The sequence below is a fragment of the Galeopterus variegatus genome, unplaced genomic scaffold (assembly GCF_000696425.1).
Source record: "Galeopterus variegatus unplaced genomic scaffold, G_variegatus-3.0.2 Scaffold356, whole genome shotgun sequence".
Classification (NCBI taxonomy): Eukaryota; Metazoa; Chordata; class Mammalia; order Dermoptera; family Cynocephalidae; genus Galeopterus; species Galeopterus variegatus.
The window spans coordinates 581562-596845 of NW_007726467.1; the positions used below are offsets into that span (position 1 = coordinate 581562).

Sequence of the window (15284 nt, forward strand, 5' to 3'; positions counted from 1 at the left end):
AATTAAGAAAAAAATTACTAATACTGAAAATAAAGCTCATGTACTTCTCAAGTCTCCCTAGGGCCTGTCTGGCATACTGTGTGGAAGGTATCCACCCTTCAGCCCTTAGGCCTTAAGACCCTCTCATTCCCTCCCTACCCCCTTCCATTTGCTCAACTGCTTGTGGCCAAGTCAAGGAAAGACAGAGATGTGCTAGATACCTCCCAAAGCTCTCCAAACATCCACTGGCAGCTTGGGCCAGCCCCTGAAGATGGCCCAGGAGCCTTACTGGTACCCCCCTCCGCCGTCCCACACATTGGTCACGGGCCATGGTGCCCTTCATTTGAACTGCTCACCTGCCAGCTCTCCCGAGGCAGGTTTCTGGCAGGAGCGAGGCCCCAGGTACACAGTGGGTTCTCTAGTCAACATTGCCTGGTCGGTTTTCAAGGCAGCCAGGAGCCACAGTCAACCCACAGGTGAGGTGAGAAAGCTTGGGTCAGCCACCCTTAAGGGATCTGAGGGCCTGGGGACCGAAGTGAGTGGGGACATAGGAAAAGGACTTCCTCTCTACTTCCTCCAAAAGGAGAGTTATCAAAGCTGTCCACCTGGGAAGCCTTTCCCTTCCTGGCCCCTCCCTACTACCATCACCAAAAGGAAGTAGGAAAACATCCGTCATCACAGCCCCGGATGCTGCTTTTCCACTGGCTTTTATCAGGATATCCCCCAGCCTTTTCCCAGGGGCTTAGGGATCTGGAAAGGTCAAAGACCTGGAAGGTGAGTGGTAAAACTGCCAGCACCACTGTGGAATTTTAGCCTCAAGGAGGCTTGAGTTGCTAACTGTTCCCAGGCTAGTTTTAAAAGATCTGGTCAGTTCCCAGCAAGTCCCAGATAGGGCCCATTACAAGTCCCAGGAGATAGTGTACGCCCTTGCGTAACCTCCAGTGCACACCTCTGCTCAGGTTACAGCCAGGTCTCTGGAGGGACTGAGTCGTCACTGACACCTCTTCTCCCCTTGGTATCTATTTCTCTCTTGGGGACGAGTATGTTTGGGAGCAGGGGAGGAGGGGGCAGTGTACAAGAGCTGGGACTGGGGAAAAGGGCTCCAGGTGTCTACACTGATGGATAGCAGCTCCAAATCATTTTCAGAGCCAGGTAGGGGCAGTTTTGAGAACTGGAAACTCCCTGGTTCAGCCTCAGGCCTCCCCATTCCCTTTTGCCCTTGGCAATAAGAACAAAGAAGGGAAATTTCAAAGGTGATTTCCAGGTTTCCAGAGCAAACTGAATAGCTGAGGATCAGCTGTGAGGATGTGCAGTGTCAGAAGCAGGGGCAGCACTGAGGGAGAGTACAGGAGGCTGCTCACTGCAGTCCCTGTTTTTATCAGAGAATCTAAGGCCGGCCTGATGCTGCTGAGGCCCTGGCCAAGGGGGGCATGAGATGGAGCCAGGAACAGAAACCAGAACTCTCAGGCACGTTGCTTGGGCATCCAAGTCACCCTGTTTGAGGGTTTCTTTAACCTCTCATTTGGCAAAAGCCTGCAAGGCAGGAAGATGTCCTATATGGTACCTAGCCCTGCGTGCTGCATGTGCCTGGGCCCTATGAATAATAGATGCCCCTGCTCCTAGCATTCTGGGGACCCAGCGAGGAGTCAGCTGTCTGAAACAGGCCCAGGAAGTGATGGGCTCCACTTCCGGTCTGCACATGGAGCCGTTTCACCTGAAGGTCCTTTATTTTGGAGAAGTCGCTCTCCTGGGTAGCCCACCTTACCCTATCCTCTGTGCTTGAAGACAGCAAAGGAGAGAAATACATATGAGAAAGCTGTACACAGCAGCACTGGGGAAGCTCCACTGGTGGACACCCAGGGCTGAGTTGAGGAGTGGGCACAGGCCAGTTTGACGGGGGTAATCCTCGGCCACTACTACTTGTGCCCCCTGCAAACCCATCCCAACCCGGAAAGTGTCAGGAGGGGCCAGAGACTTAGACATGGATTCACAGGGTTGGAGGAGTGGGCAGAGAAAGTGAACACTCAGGGTCCACTCACTTCTCAAGGGGTTCAGGTCAAAGATACTTAGTACCCCACTAGGGATCAGGACCCATAAACTGATCTGGGGCAAGGCCCAGGGAAAGCAAAAGCAGTACATGCAACTGTCTTTTGGACATGCCTCCACTCCTAAGTCTGGGGAGTTGATTTCAGAGCTCAACAATAAATTGAATTAAATGTAATTACAGCCCTGACTCACCATCTCACTTTGTGTATCCTCCCCAGCAGGGGCAGGGAGTGGGGAGTGGTCCCAGACTAGGTCCAAACAAATGATCCCCATCCCAGCTCCTGGGCCACAGGGAAAATTGCTCCTCCCTGGAGATTTGCAAGAAGCCCTCTGCTGCAGGGAGCAGGCCCCAGTCACATGACTGTCCGAGGTGAGAATTCAGCAGAGCATGAGCAGCGGCCTCAGGAGACTGGGTGCTGGGCATGAGCCCTCAGGACAGGGATTGAAGGAAGTCTCCTAAACCACTGATGCTGAAATAAGACTTTAATGTGCACAAAGAAACCTCACAGTAGTGACAGAGAGAGGAAGGAGGGTGGGAAGGACTGAAGTCCAGGAAGCCCTGGAGGCCTTTGAGGCCCAGGGAAACCAGAGCTATGGAGACAAAGGCCTTGGCGAAGCGGAGATGGCTAGGAAGGGAAGGAAAGCGGAGTGGTGGGCCAGACTGGAGAGGTCCATCCCTGGATGAGTGGGGGTCGGGGCAGTGGCGGAGGCAGACTCTTCCTTCATCAGGCTGGTCAGCATCTGGGCCTTGACTCGTCACCTCCTCCAGTTCCCTGAGCCCTGGGCTGCACTGACCATGCTCCTTTAGATGTCCTTCCAGGGGCTGAAGTACTGGTCCTGGGGCAAGGAGGAAAACAGGCTGTGATGGGTTGGGGCCAGGAGCTGCCCAATGTCCTGAGGCTCCCTGGACTTCCAGAGTCCACTCAACACCCACTATGGTCCTCTTCTGTGCCGGGTGCTGAGCAAGTAAGGCTCCCAGGGCTCCTGGTGCAGGTGAGGACACAGCAGGTCAACAGGCCTCTTGATTGCAGCGCCATGAGTGCCCTGCCGGGGTCCCCTCTATGCACTGCCCACAGGCCCAGGGAGTAAGAAAGCAAGGTGGTGCCTGCACTCCATTCTGCCAGGCCACCAATCCCTGTTCCTTCCTGTCATGACAAACACACTGCTTCCCAACAGAGACTAGTGTGATCTAGTTCCTTGGGGACTGAGGGTGAGGTTTGCTCTCCAACTTTCTCAGGGACTTGTGAAATCTGAGACCCGAGCCACAGCCTGTGGCCAATGTGTCAGCCCCAAGTCAGAGGTTACAGGGGGAAGGATAAGAGAGGAGTCAAGAGAGGCAAGCTGAGAATCGAGGTGCACTGGGAGAGGGGGTTGGGACGTGGCTCTTGCCAGCATGGCTCTGCATCAAGGGCGGGGGTCTCAGGGAGGGAACGGCCCCCAAACCAGCCCAGCTGGGTGTTGCTTGTTGGAGAGACACGGCCAGAAGGGAGGATGCCAGAGCAGGGGTTATACTGTGGTTAGGTCAGCAGGCTTGGGAGTCAGGCTGGCTCAGGGCCCTGATTCTGACATTCACTCAAGCTGCCTGTGGAACAGGGCAAACTATTTAACCTCTCAGGGCCTCTGGTTAGTTTGCTCATCTGTAAAATGGGCTCCTAACAACACCTGCCTCATGGGGGATACAGAAATGTACTTCAAAAAGTTTCTGGAAAAATGGAACTAAAAGATAATATGAATCTCTCCATGAACTCTTTGAAGACCCCTTGTATTGGTCATTCAGGAAATATTAGCTATGAATATTATTACCTAGAGGTAATAATATTGAGAAAATTCGGGGCTGTGAAGGTTGCTGCTACAGAAATCAGAGGGGACCAGGGCAACCTGGGAGTGTTCCTCCTAGGAGGGTAGGAGGCCACCCTCAGGCCTGCAGAGCAAGTAGGCAGAGGGTGGGCAGCTAGTGCCTCTTCCTGGCACTGTTCATGACAAACTGGTCCTCCAGGCCCAGGCTGTCCCCTCTCCAGAGCTAAGTTTTTCTTTGCACTTGCTCAGGAATAGACTTCTCTTTGTCTCCCTCACCCCAACCCAACCCAGGCCCTGGATTCTCCATAAGAATGATGAAGGCCCCTCCCCCCAGCCCCTTGGCATTGTCCTCTCCACCCATGTCCCTGCCAGGAGCTCAGCAGCTGCAGTGGGGGTGGATGTGCTGCTGGCTCTGGCCAACCCTGCCTGACCACTTCCCTCTCTTCCCAGGTTTGGGGACTGGAGGGGGTACCACCTGGGGCTGGCAGTGGGTCAGTAGCTCCTGCCAACGGATGTAGGTCTGGGCAGCCAGGTCCTTGAGTTTGGTCCAGTGCATGGCCTGGGGGCTCTCCCGGATATGGGTGCTGATGTGACAGTCCAACTGCATGCACAGCAGCTGCAGCTCACCCTGTGGAGACAGAGGCTGGCTGTGGGGAGGGTGTGGCATGGGCCGGGGGCATTCAAAGGGAGGGCAGAAGGGGAAGGAGATCAGGGGCAGGGAGGAATGGATTTGAGTGACTGCTCAGAAGTTGGGCAGCAAAGGCAGGAGGGGCCAGGGCAACTGCTGGGGGCTCCGAGTCAATGTCCCTCGGGAACAGCTCGTGGAACACTGGGGGTTGCAAGAGGCCCTGGCTCTGCTAGGCCTGCTCCTTTCTCAGCCTCCCACTCTTTGCGGTTCCTGACAATGGGCTGGGCTCCATCCAGGCTGACCGCACACTGCTTGGTGGAAAAGACACAGCTGGGCACCCCCACGCCACCCCAGCCTCCTGGGAGACTCACCCATTGTTCTGGAGTAATGTCCTGGCAGCTGACCACCACCCCAGCCAGTGTCAGGAGGGTGTGGCTCAGGTAGCAGACCTGGAAAGACAGCACAGCAAGAGATGTGTCCCTAACTCTGTTCCAGCACCACAGCGGCTACTCCTTCACCTCCAGATCTCCTTGCTCTCAGCCTGCCATCAGGCTTTCAGCAACAGCATCTCCAAGGAGGGCCTGGGTGAGCAGGGATGCCAGGCCACTTACGCAGAGCTGTGACTCCCCCCAACAGGCTCTCCCAGCTTTCCCTCTGATGACTGTTCACCCTTCCTTCAGAAAAAAAAGGAATCTGCCATCCAGAAACCATACTATCCCCCAGTCTTGTCCTGGGGCTCCAGCAGAGAAAGCCCTCTGGGGAGAAGGGCCCGTGCACTCTGATCTCTGTGTAGTTTCTGTTCTCTGAGGCACTCATACCTTGGGCACTGTGACTGGGGTTTCACTATCCCCTATGGCACCTTTGTGCAAATAGCAAATGGGAGTCCCCTCCAGGGGGACATGGCCCACAGGTGCACAGCTTCAGGATTCGGCTCATCGCTTGGGAAAATGCCACCTCTACAACATGAGTGTAGCCCTGCCTGGACACTCAAACCTTGTTGACATGAGGAGGCAGGTACAGACAGGGGAGGCAGGTGGGAGAGGGTTTTTGTTGAGTATTTGTACACCTTACCCACCAACTCAACCCTCTTTCTTGTCCACTGGACACTCTCAGAGGTGAAAACTGGACAAAGGCCAATTCTGTCCGAGCAGAGAATGGTTTGATCCCAGGGTGCTCTTGGACTCTGTTGGTACCCTCACTTATGGGACATTGCCTGCTATGTGGAGAAAATTCGATATGGGGAGCGTCCCAAAGACAGATGAGGCTCCTGACTTCCTGAACTGCTCTCTGTGGGCATCCCCACTCTCATACACAGGTTCCTGCTGACTGTCCCCTTTGGACAGGAACATAAGGAGGGTGGCAGGAAATAACCTTGTGACTACACCTGTGGCAGATGACCAGCCCTGAGGATGACTGGGAGGTTAAGTGGCCCTGGGGTGGCCAGCAGGGCTCCAGTGTGGTGGTAAAGGAGCTGGAGTTCAGGACGAGCCTAAGTTCCTCCATCCCCAGCTTCCCCTGCCCTATCATCCTGTCCTCTTAGAGCACCAGGCAGTGCCCAAGAAACAGCAGCAGCCTCTCTGCACAGACTCAGTAGCCTCCTCAGGACAGAAGCCATGACTATTCCTGAGGGAACCCGACTTGGCACTAAGAACAGACTTCCTGAACCTAAATGCTACTGTGCAGGATCCTGAGGACAGAGGCCCCCTGGGACCCCCACCAGCAGCACCTGCCGTGCTCAGCCTATTCTTTAGCACAACAGCCAAGGCTCACAGGTGGCCTGGCCAGAGTGGGTGGCAAAGCACAGAGAAATGTCAGGCACAGAGAAGATGCAGTGGGGGAAGCCAGGGTGCCCGCTGGGTGTGCCTCTGGGCTCCCCTTCCATCCAGTCTGGCCTTGCCTCAGGGAGGGGCCACACCTTCCGGACTCTTCACAGCCTTTGCAGTCCTGGCACCCAGCTCATTGCCCCCTTCTCATGCAGCAGGCTCAGGCCTGTGCCAGACGCTGTACCTTATCCAGGCCACAGCCATGCACATTCAGATGGTAGAGGAAGAAAGATGCTTCAGGAAGGCAATCATTTGGACAACAAATACCAAATTTCAGCTTCCCCACGGACCAAAAGGAGAAAGAGTCCTTCCACTTTTGGGGGGTGAGGGAGAGGCGTGCAGCTCAGAGGTTTCAAGGAGGAAGTGACTAAGCTAAAGCGGGTCTCAAAGGAACAGCAGGACTCGAGGAGAAGACACCCCTGTGGGGGTGGAGGTGGGCAGATTACAATTCCAGACAGGTCCTGAGGGCTGATGCAAGCAACAGAAGCAGGGCATGTTGGGGGACGACAGGGTGGCTCGCTGGGCTGGAGCAGGGGAAGTGGGGAGCCGACTGGGGACAGAGCTGGCAGCAGAGTTGGGGGGCTGCCTGGGGGAAGTGGGTCATAGGATGTGGCTGTGTGGGTGGTGCGGGACGTACCAGCATGAAAATGCAGCTCTGGGAGAAAGGATCACAGGTGTCCTTCATCATCTTTCATTTTTAAGATTACTTCTGTGTGCTTTACTCCCATAATCGGAATACAATAAAGTTTTTTTTAAAATTAATTTATTTTTTATTTTTTTTTAAAAAGATGACCGGTAAGGGGATCTTAACCCTTGGCTTGGTGTTGTCAGCACCACGCTCTCCCGAGTGAGCCACGGGGCCGGCCCAAGTTTTTTTTTTTTAAACAAACACTGCCAATTATAATTGACTGAATCTAACTGGGTTTGGGGTCGGTGTGGGGCAAGGGAGAGGGACATGACCTTGAAGTGAAGCCAAGGCCCCTCTTTGAGAGGGCAAAGCGCTTGGAGGTGAGCAAGCTGATGATGAGAGGTGGCCGGGCAAGCCAAAGGACACACCCAAGGACGACGGAGCCCTCCCGTGAGGTGAAGGCTGGGGAAGGCACCAGAGCTCTCTGCCGGGGACGGTGTGAAGGCCTGGGAGGGAGGGGGGCTGGGAGGGAAAGAAAGGGGACAGAAAGGGGACTGGCGACCTTGCAGACCTTTCACGTGAGGGGTGATGGCTTTGTGGCCTGCCCCGCCCTGGCTCAAAGGTGGAGGAGGTCTTTGTATTAGAGGACGCAGAACTCCTCTTCCAAGGAGGAGGAGACGGTGGTGAGGGTGGGTCTTAGGATCTGAGGAATGCCCTGAAGGAACACCAGGGAGGAAAGGCTGTCAGCGGTATTTGCCCCATGCAGTGGGGATTTACCAGTTTCACAACTTTGTTCTTGTGTTGATTCCCATAATTGAACCTGCAGGGAAAATCCCAAGAAAACTATTCCGAACGTGTTATTTTGGGGAGGCGGCGGGGGGTGGGGGGAATTAGGGGGTGGTAATAGCAAATAAGTAATGGTAGTCCTAAAGAAAAGCTCTATTAACCACATTTCATAAGCCATTTTTCCAAAGGCAAAAAACAAACCTGCCCGGAGCCCAGGTGCATGTTTTCCTTGCATTTGAGGATGCTCCCTGGAGTTGGGCCTAGGTAAGGGGAGGCCCTTTAAGGAAAACTCTGATCCAGTTTGAGGGGAAAGTTTCCAGTGGCCAGAAATCATGACAAAGACAGCCGCTGCACATGAACCCCTCCCTTGGAGAACCCTTCCTCTGGGGGCTTGGCTGAAGCTGGGGACCCTCCTCTCACTTCCCAGGGACCCACGGTCTCAGAAGCGCTGGGAGGCAAGTGAGGGGCTGGTCCCATCCAGACAAACGTGCATGCATGGCTTCTGGCTTCTTCTGAACCCCCACTTCCCCGAGACCCCTCTCTCCTGTGTGCGGGAAGGTCAAACTAGCAGAAATTGGGGGCCAGCGGTGCAGTGCGGGCGGGGCGAGGGCAAGCGAGGGGGCCATCTGGAGGACAGGTAGGACACCAGGTAAACAGCCACTGCAAGAGCTGCGCTTCCTGCTCCTGTTGCTTCACTGTGTGACCAGTTCCTGCACTGAGCAAGCCCGTTCCTGTCCTGGCTGGCACCACAGGGACCCGGAACTCCAGTGGCTTCCCTTTCAAGATACAGGAAGAGAAGGCCGAGCAGAGGCCACACAGAGACTCTGCGGCTCCTGCCCACTCACCCGTCCTGTCCATTTCCTCCACCACTGGGAGAGAGAGGTGGCCCTTCCACCTGCCCGAGGGAAGCCCCTTCCAGGCCTGCTGGGGGGAGTCAGTGTGGCTTCAGGGTTAGCCCTCTGAGCATGGTTGGTGGGGGCTACACGTGTCCAGGCCTCAGGACCTTGTCTGAAGAGGGGCCTGACCAGCTCAGGCAGCCAGCTACCCCCCACCCCCCGTGAATGGGCAGAATTCCTGCTGGGAAGCCCAAACAGGAAATGGGACCCAGGAAGCATCAGTCAACAACGTGGGGAGAGGGAGAGTCTGAGGGCGAGGAATGGGACGTGCCTAAGCCCAAAACCAACAAGATGAGACTGGACCACCCCCTGCTGCTGCTCCCAGCAAGGCCTGCAGCCTCGATGTTCCGGGTCTGTTCCCAGAGTCTGGCTCTTCTCAGAAATCCTGCACAGGATGCCTCATTCCTGGCTCTAGAGCCTTATGGCGGGCCCTGCCCTCTCCCTGGGGAAAGATGACAAGGATGAGTGATGGCAGACAGCCTACTGGGCTTGTCACCCAGGGAGAGGAAGGTCATCTCTACGTTCTGGCCCAGCTAGTTCTGACCCAGGAACCAACAGCCAAGTGTCCCAGGTCAAGCGGGATCCATTAGCAGCACTTTTGTCATAAGACAAAAGGGAAAAGGGTGGACATTTCCCAGGAAATTCATCCTTTAGAAAATTCCCCTCCAGCTAATGCCAAGGGAGCAGGCTGTGGCCTGGGTTATCCACGCTGATGAAGCGTAGAAAGGAGGAGAGAGAGGCTCTCCCAGGAAGCTACTTGCTCTGGCCAGAACATCATGGTTTCTTCCACCTCAGGTCATGAGCCAGAACCCAGTCTTACCTTGGTCTGCAAGCCAAACCCTTTCCCTGGAGGCTTCCAGGCAGGGTGGGGATGGCAGATCTTGCCATTATAGGAGGATGGTGTGGGATTAGGTCTAGCCAGGCTCTGGGGCAGCCATTGTGGAAGGAGAACTGAAGCTGACCCAGGAACACCTGCTGGGATGACTGAGCCTGACCCAACGGAAGTGGCTCTTGCAGCTAGGCTGCTGGGCCCATGGCTCACCAAACTGGTGTCCCTGGCTCTCACTCAGGAAGCTGGCACTAAGTCCCCGCAGGTGTCCGGGCTCCCTGCCTGGGACGCCAGGACCCCAGAACAGCCTCCTTTGTTTTCACCTTGCCATGCTCACAGACTGGGTGGCAGCCACCCTGGGGAACACGCATTCAGCCCCAATCTGACTGGGCTGCTCTCAGCCCAGTCTTGAGGGCCTGAAGGTCCAGCCCAACCCAACAACTGATTGCAGGAGAATTCTGCCCCAGGTGCCATCATTGGCATGTCTGGGTCCTCTCAGGGACTTAGATGCAAGCATATGTACTGAAGATCAGTTCTGGAACCAGTCCAGTATGGGAAAGACATTTCAGACCCAAGGCTAGAGCTAGGCTTTTTCCTTTTTCATTACGTTTAAACCTACAGCATTACTTCACAGAATCCTGACCCAGTGGGGCATGCAGAGAGGGAGGGCCTGGTGACCCCCACTTTTCAGCAGATGTGGAGGCTGAGGCTTGACTCCATGTCAAGTAAGGGTAGGTCTGGTCCACCAGCAGATATCCATCCCAGCTTTTACCCTTCATCCAGACAAGCTCCAAGTGTGTGTGTGTGCGCGCATGCATGAGTGCATGTGTACGTGTCATCTCTAAAGGGGAGTGACACTGTGGACATTCCCCTCAGGAGACAGCAAGCCTCTTCTGCACTGAGCAGCAAGGGCCCAAGGGCCTCCTAGAGGCACGACAGGGAGAGGCCAAGGCCACTCCACAGGGGTGAAAGAAGAATGTTCTTTTTTTTTTTTTTTTTAAAAGATGACCGGTAAGGGGATCTTAACCCTTGACTTGGTGTTGTCAGCACCACGCTCAGCCAGTGAGCAAACCGGCCATCCCTATATGGGATCCGAACCCGTGGCCTTGGTGTTATCAGCACCGCACTCTCCGGAGTGAGCCACTGGGCCGGCCCTGAAAGAAGAATGTTCTTTGCAGCCTGAGCCCCAAGGGCATGGTGTAGGTACTCCACCACAGGTTGGACAAAGGAGGACAACAATAATTAGCAATGAGTAATCCTGGGGTAGGGCTACTTGCAGGCCCTAGGCCAAGAGCCTCACCTGGGGAGAGAGCTCCTCTGGCTGGTGTGTCCACTAGAACACCAGTTAGAGGGGATTAGAGGGGATTCTAGATACGCCCCACCTGCACTCGTCCTCAAGTGTGGCACCTGCCATCATTACTAGGATACCATTTGTCCCCTGCCCCCAGCAGCAAACTCCAGAAAGCAAGCAGAGGGCTGAATCTAAAGTTGTGTTCCAGAGGAAAGCTGACTTTGGAAGTGATTCTGACCAGAACAGGCCACTGGTCAAAAGTCCTAGTGAGGATGGGCCGGCCCGGTGGCGCACTGGAGAGTGCGCCGCTTGTGAGCACGGCGGCTCCCCAGCCGAGGGTTCGGATCCCATGTGGAGACCGGTTCCCGCTCACTGGCTGAGCGCGGTGCGGGCGCGACACCGAGGGTTGCGATCCTGTTACCGGTCAGTAAAAAAGACAAAAAGAAAAAAAAAAAAAAGTCCTAGTGAGGAGGAAATGATGGGGGTAAATGACAAACCACTAGGAAATGAGGCATGTGACTCAACACCTCTTCCTAGCCCAGGATCCTTGATGACACAGGGCCAAGAGGACAGAGAGCAGACGTCACAGGCAGGGACTGCCAGACTCACTATGGGGTCTGCCAGGCAGGACACCCAATTCTGTAAATGAAAGTGTCTGTTTGGGTGTGGGGGTGGGTGGAGCCCTAATCATGGTGCAGGGATGAAGCTGATTTAGAGTGATGGGAGCATCTGGACAGGAACAGGACTTCCTGCTCAGCTGTTGGGAACGGGCACTGCATGGAAAGTTGCTCTCAGGGTCCCAGCTGGTTGAGATGTCTCTTCCCAGGCTGCAGGAGGTCCAGCATGTGTCCACACCCTCCACTTCCCAGAGTGAGTTCAGAGACCCAAGATCCCTTCACAGTGGGATTCTCTTTTAAGTTCTCTCCTGAACTTGGGATTGGACCCTAAGCAGCCCTGGCTCCTTCTCTTGGTACTGAGGACAGGGAAGGAGAGAGATGCAGGCTGGGACAAAGGTGAGCAGGCTAAGGGCTTTTCATTCCTGGGGATCTGCTGCAGGGAACTTATCTCAGAGTGTTTGACCCATTCCTGCGTCTGTTGTTGGAAGGAACCAAGGGGCTGTAGGTGACACCTTGCTCAAGTGCTCCCACCCAGCCCACCCTTCCTTTCTGGCTTCCTGCCAGCGCTGGGGGTGGGGGAGACTACAGGCAGGGATTGACTAGCTCTTCCTGCTCCTCCAGCCTGGACTAGAGACCCTGACCCCAGGAGGTCTGGACCGGAAAACCCAGCCCTACCGGGTGCCCCGAACAGAACAGGCTCTCAGGGGTATGTGAGAGTGTACGCCTGTCCATGTGAGCACATGCACAGCAATGCCTGGGAGTGAGCTGGGGGAGCACATGGGATGCGTGAGGGAGCAAGTGGAAACAGCCAGGGAGAGTGCACGGCCATCCTCACAGAGCAGTGCTTTTCTCACAAGCCACGGCTCCCTTCTCGCTCACTGAATTGTTTCCCGAAGTGCTGGCACGGCCCGAGCCTGGGAGGCACCGCCTGCCTTTCACTTCCTGGGGACGTCAGAGCATGAGGCCACTGCCGTGACTGCAGGACAGGGGGATGCTGTGGATGTCCAAGGTTTCTGGGCACCCAGGATCCTTCCCCTTCCTTTGTAAGAGTGTCCCAGCCTTCCATCCCCCTACATCCAGGCCAAGTTGTTCCACAGTAGTGATTTCAGCGCTGACTCCTGGGATGGACATATGACCCAGCTGGCCCATGTGATTGGCTTAGAGACGAGCACATGACACATGCCAAGCCAACGAGACGTGACTGTGGGACTTTGGTTAGGACTCCGGGACTTAAGCTCTTTCTTTGCCCCTGGCTAGGGTTGCTCACAACTGGGAGGAAAGAGCCTGCCTGGAATGTACCAAGGGCAGAGCCAGGAGGTGAAGAGAGCAGCACTGAGGTCTCATGGCACTATTTAGCCCCTGGATCCAGCTAAGCCTGAGGAGCTGTCCCAGGACTTTTCAGGATTTGTGTTTGTGTTTCTGTCACTAAAGAGGCCTGGCAAAGACAGGGGAGAAGGGACAGAAAAGGCAGTGAGCAGAGAGCAGTTGAGAAAGCTGTGCTGTGCCTGGCAACTGCTCCTCCAGACTGAGGACAGCACATGAGAGACCTCCTCACCCATTCCTGGACCCCTGAGGTGCGTGGCCAGGAACTGAGGCAGTGCTGCTCAGAGGCAGCGTGCAGAAAGCCCTGCTCCACCCACTCTCTGGACTGGCTCAGGCCTGGTGGGGAGAAGAGGCAGCTTGCTTGGTGGGGCTGGGTGCAGGGAAGGTGGAGAAGAGTCCCTCATGCAGGCTGTGCCTGCTCAGGGCATGGCATTTCATGGCAGCCATGGTGGGTATGGGTCATACAGACTCTGAATGGGCACTCAAAGGCGACTCTGTCTAGGTACATGAAGCAGCATGTGGACAGGCCATGGATTGAGTGACATACTGTAATGCCCACAGGAATCCAAGGTCAGGAGAGACAGGCTGGGCCCTGCAGGGAGCAGGAACAACAGAAGCAAAGACATGGGACTGGGAGTAGAGGGTTTCTGGGAACGACATCCATTGCTGGAGTCAAACATCCTGGTTTGATTTGCAGGGGTAGGGACAGCTGATGGAAGAGCTTTGGAGGGCAGGGTTTAAGTATGAGGTGACAGGCACTAAGGATCTATTTTCCCTAAGTCAGAATCCACAGAGTTGTCTAGGATGATTTATGAGTCACCTGCCAAGGGAGAAGGACCCTGAAGGGTCCTCAGGAGGACTGGGCCTAGGTGGGGCAGGGCAGAGAGTAGGCCCGGATGCTACCAAGGCCTCGAGCTAGCTGGACTTGAACAAAAGCTGCCTGAAGAATCCAAGCCTGTCCTCCCCTGCTTAACTCTATCACTTCAAGCCCTCCTCACACACTTGCGAAGAAGCCAGAATTCCTGGGAAACCAAACAAAGCTGCTCTGGGCCTGGGCCCTGCCTGGCCTTGGGATGCTAAGGAATACCGGCTGGTTCCCAGGTCTGCAGAGGTCTCCCCGGTCCCCGAAGGGTCAGCTTCCCAGAGGCCATATCTGAAGTTTATTTCAAAAGATGTCTGATGCTCCTCATTTTGAATTAAGTATGACAGAACCAACCACAAAGCAGCCAGAGGAGGGACTTAAGAGTCCTGCATATCTAGTTTCTGTAAGGTCTCTAGTGGGAAGGAAAGGGCAGGTACTTCCAGGTGAGAAGGAGGAGTGTGTGGGGGGTGGGGGCAGAGGCTCCAGGCTCCACCTGTCTTTCAGGGTGACACAGGGCAAGGGGCCTGTGCTGGAGCCCCCGCCAACACATGTCCCTTGCTGGAGTTGAGAGTGCCAGCAAGAGAGGGCAGAAGCAAGCACAGAGCTACCAGAGGGGCACCCTCCCTGGCTTGCCCAGCAGTGAGAGCTGGCCTCTCCCCACCACAACCTCCCATTAAAGCGGCTCTTGGCAGGGTTGCCCCGCACAGGACCAGACAGCTGCAGTCGCAGCAACAGCAGCAGCAAGAGCAGTAAAACTTGTTCACCAACTCTACCAGCACAGGGCACATCACAAGGATACACAGGAGATGCACGCAGTACTCACGTGCAAGCACACAGGAGGCCCCACCTCTGCAGAAGACCCGCAGACACAAGGGGGTGAGCTTGATGGAGCTGCGTGGCTGGGTGGAGATCATCCCAGAGAATCACCACACTCAGGAGCACACACCCACCCCCAATAAAGTGGACTCTTTATCCTTCTCTGATAAACAAGCTGTCCCCAGGCCTCAGGACAGGAGCCTGGGGAATGCAGTGGCGTGTGCACCTCTAGGAAGCTGCTTAGAGTAACCTGCAGTCAGCAGCCCTGGCTCAGCCTGGGTGGCAGGCCCTCCAGGGACCATCACAGACACAGAGCCCTCAGGGAGCCCCAGGCCGTCATCCCCTGAGGACACTATCAGGATGGGAGGAGGACAAGCCCAGGAGGCACATGGGGTGACAGGAATCAGGCTCCTGGTACCTCAATTCTGCCCCAAATCTGGGACTTTTCTTTAGTGGTCCTGACAGTTAACTTTCTCACAGTTCCCAAATTTAACTAACTAGGAGAAAACTTCCATCCCACCTTAAACATCCTAGCGCTATACACCTTCTAAATCCCTAAGGGAAGAAATGGAATTAAAAACTGCAGGGGGTGGGGCCGGAAGCAAGAAATAATAGGAAAGTGTGGTAAATAGGAACATACTATGCAATGGCAAGTTTAACAAGACTGAAATCGATAATCTCAATGAAAGTGAATGAGTTATCACCCTGAGATTGGACAGGACAGAACATGACTAGACAAAATCTGGCCAGATATGGTTTATGCAAGTCAGCTAAAAAATATCTAAAAATGGGCCGGCCCGGTGGCGCACTGGAGAGTGGGCCACTTGGGAGTGCAGCGGCGCTCCCGCCTGAGGGTTCGGATCCCACATACAGACCAGTTCCCGCTCACTGGCTGAGCGAGGCGCGGGAGCAGCACCGAGGGTTCCGATCCCGTTGCCGGTCCCCGGTCCGGTATGGGGGCAA

General features: G+C 55.3%; 1 protein-coding gene across 2 annotated transcripts in view; it reads right to left on the reverse strand.

Moving 5' to 3' along the window:
* Window positions 1-2490: 2490 nt before the first annotated feature.
* Window positions 2491-15284, reverse strand: part of FAM178B (family with sequence similarity 178, member B) — a 118019-nt gene continuing 105225 nt past the window's right edge. For both annotated transcript variants that reach the window (XM_008567922.1, XM_008567921.1), the window contains 3 exons: window positions 4822-4899; window positions 4298-4450; window positions 2491-2862 (listed from right to left, as the gene is read on the reverse strand). In XM_008567922.1, the coding sequence (XP_008566144.1) occupies window positions 2830-2862; window positions 4298-4450; window positions 4822-4899 (264 nt within the window). In that variant the 3' untranslated portion in view covers window positions 2491-2829. The remainder of the gene's footprint in view (window positions 2863-4297; window positions 4451-4821; window positions 4900-15284) is intronic.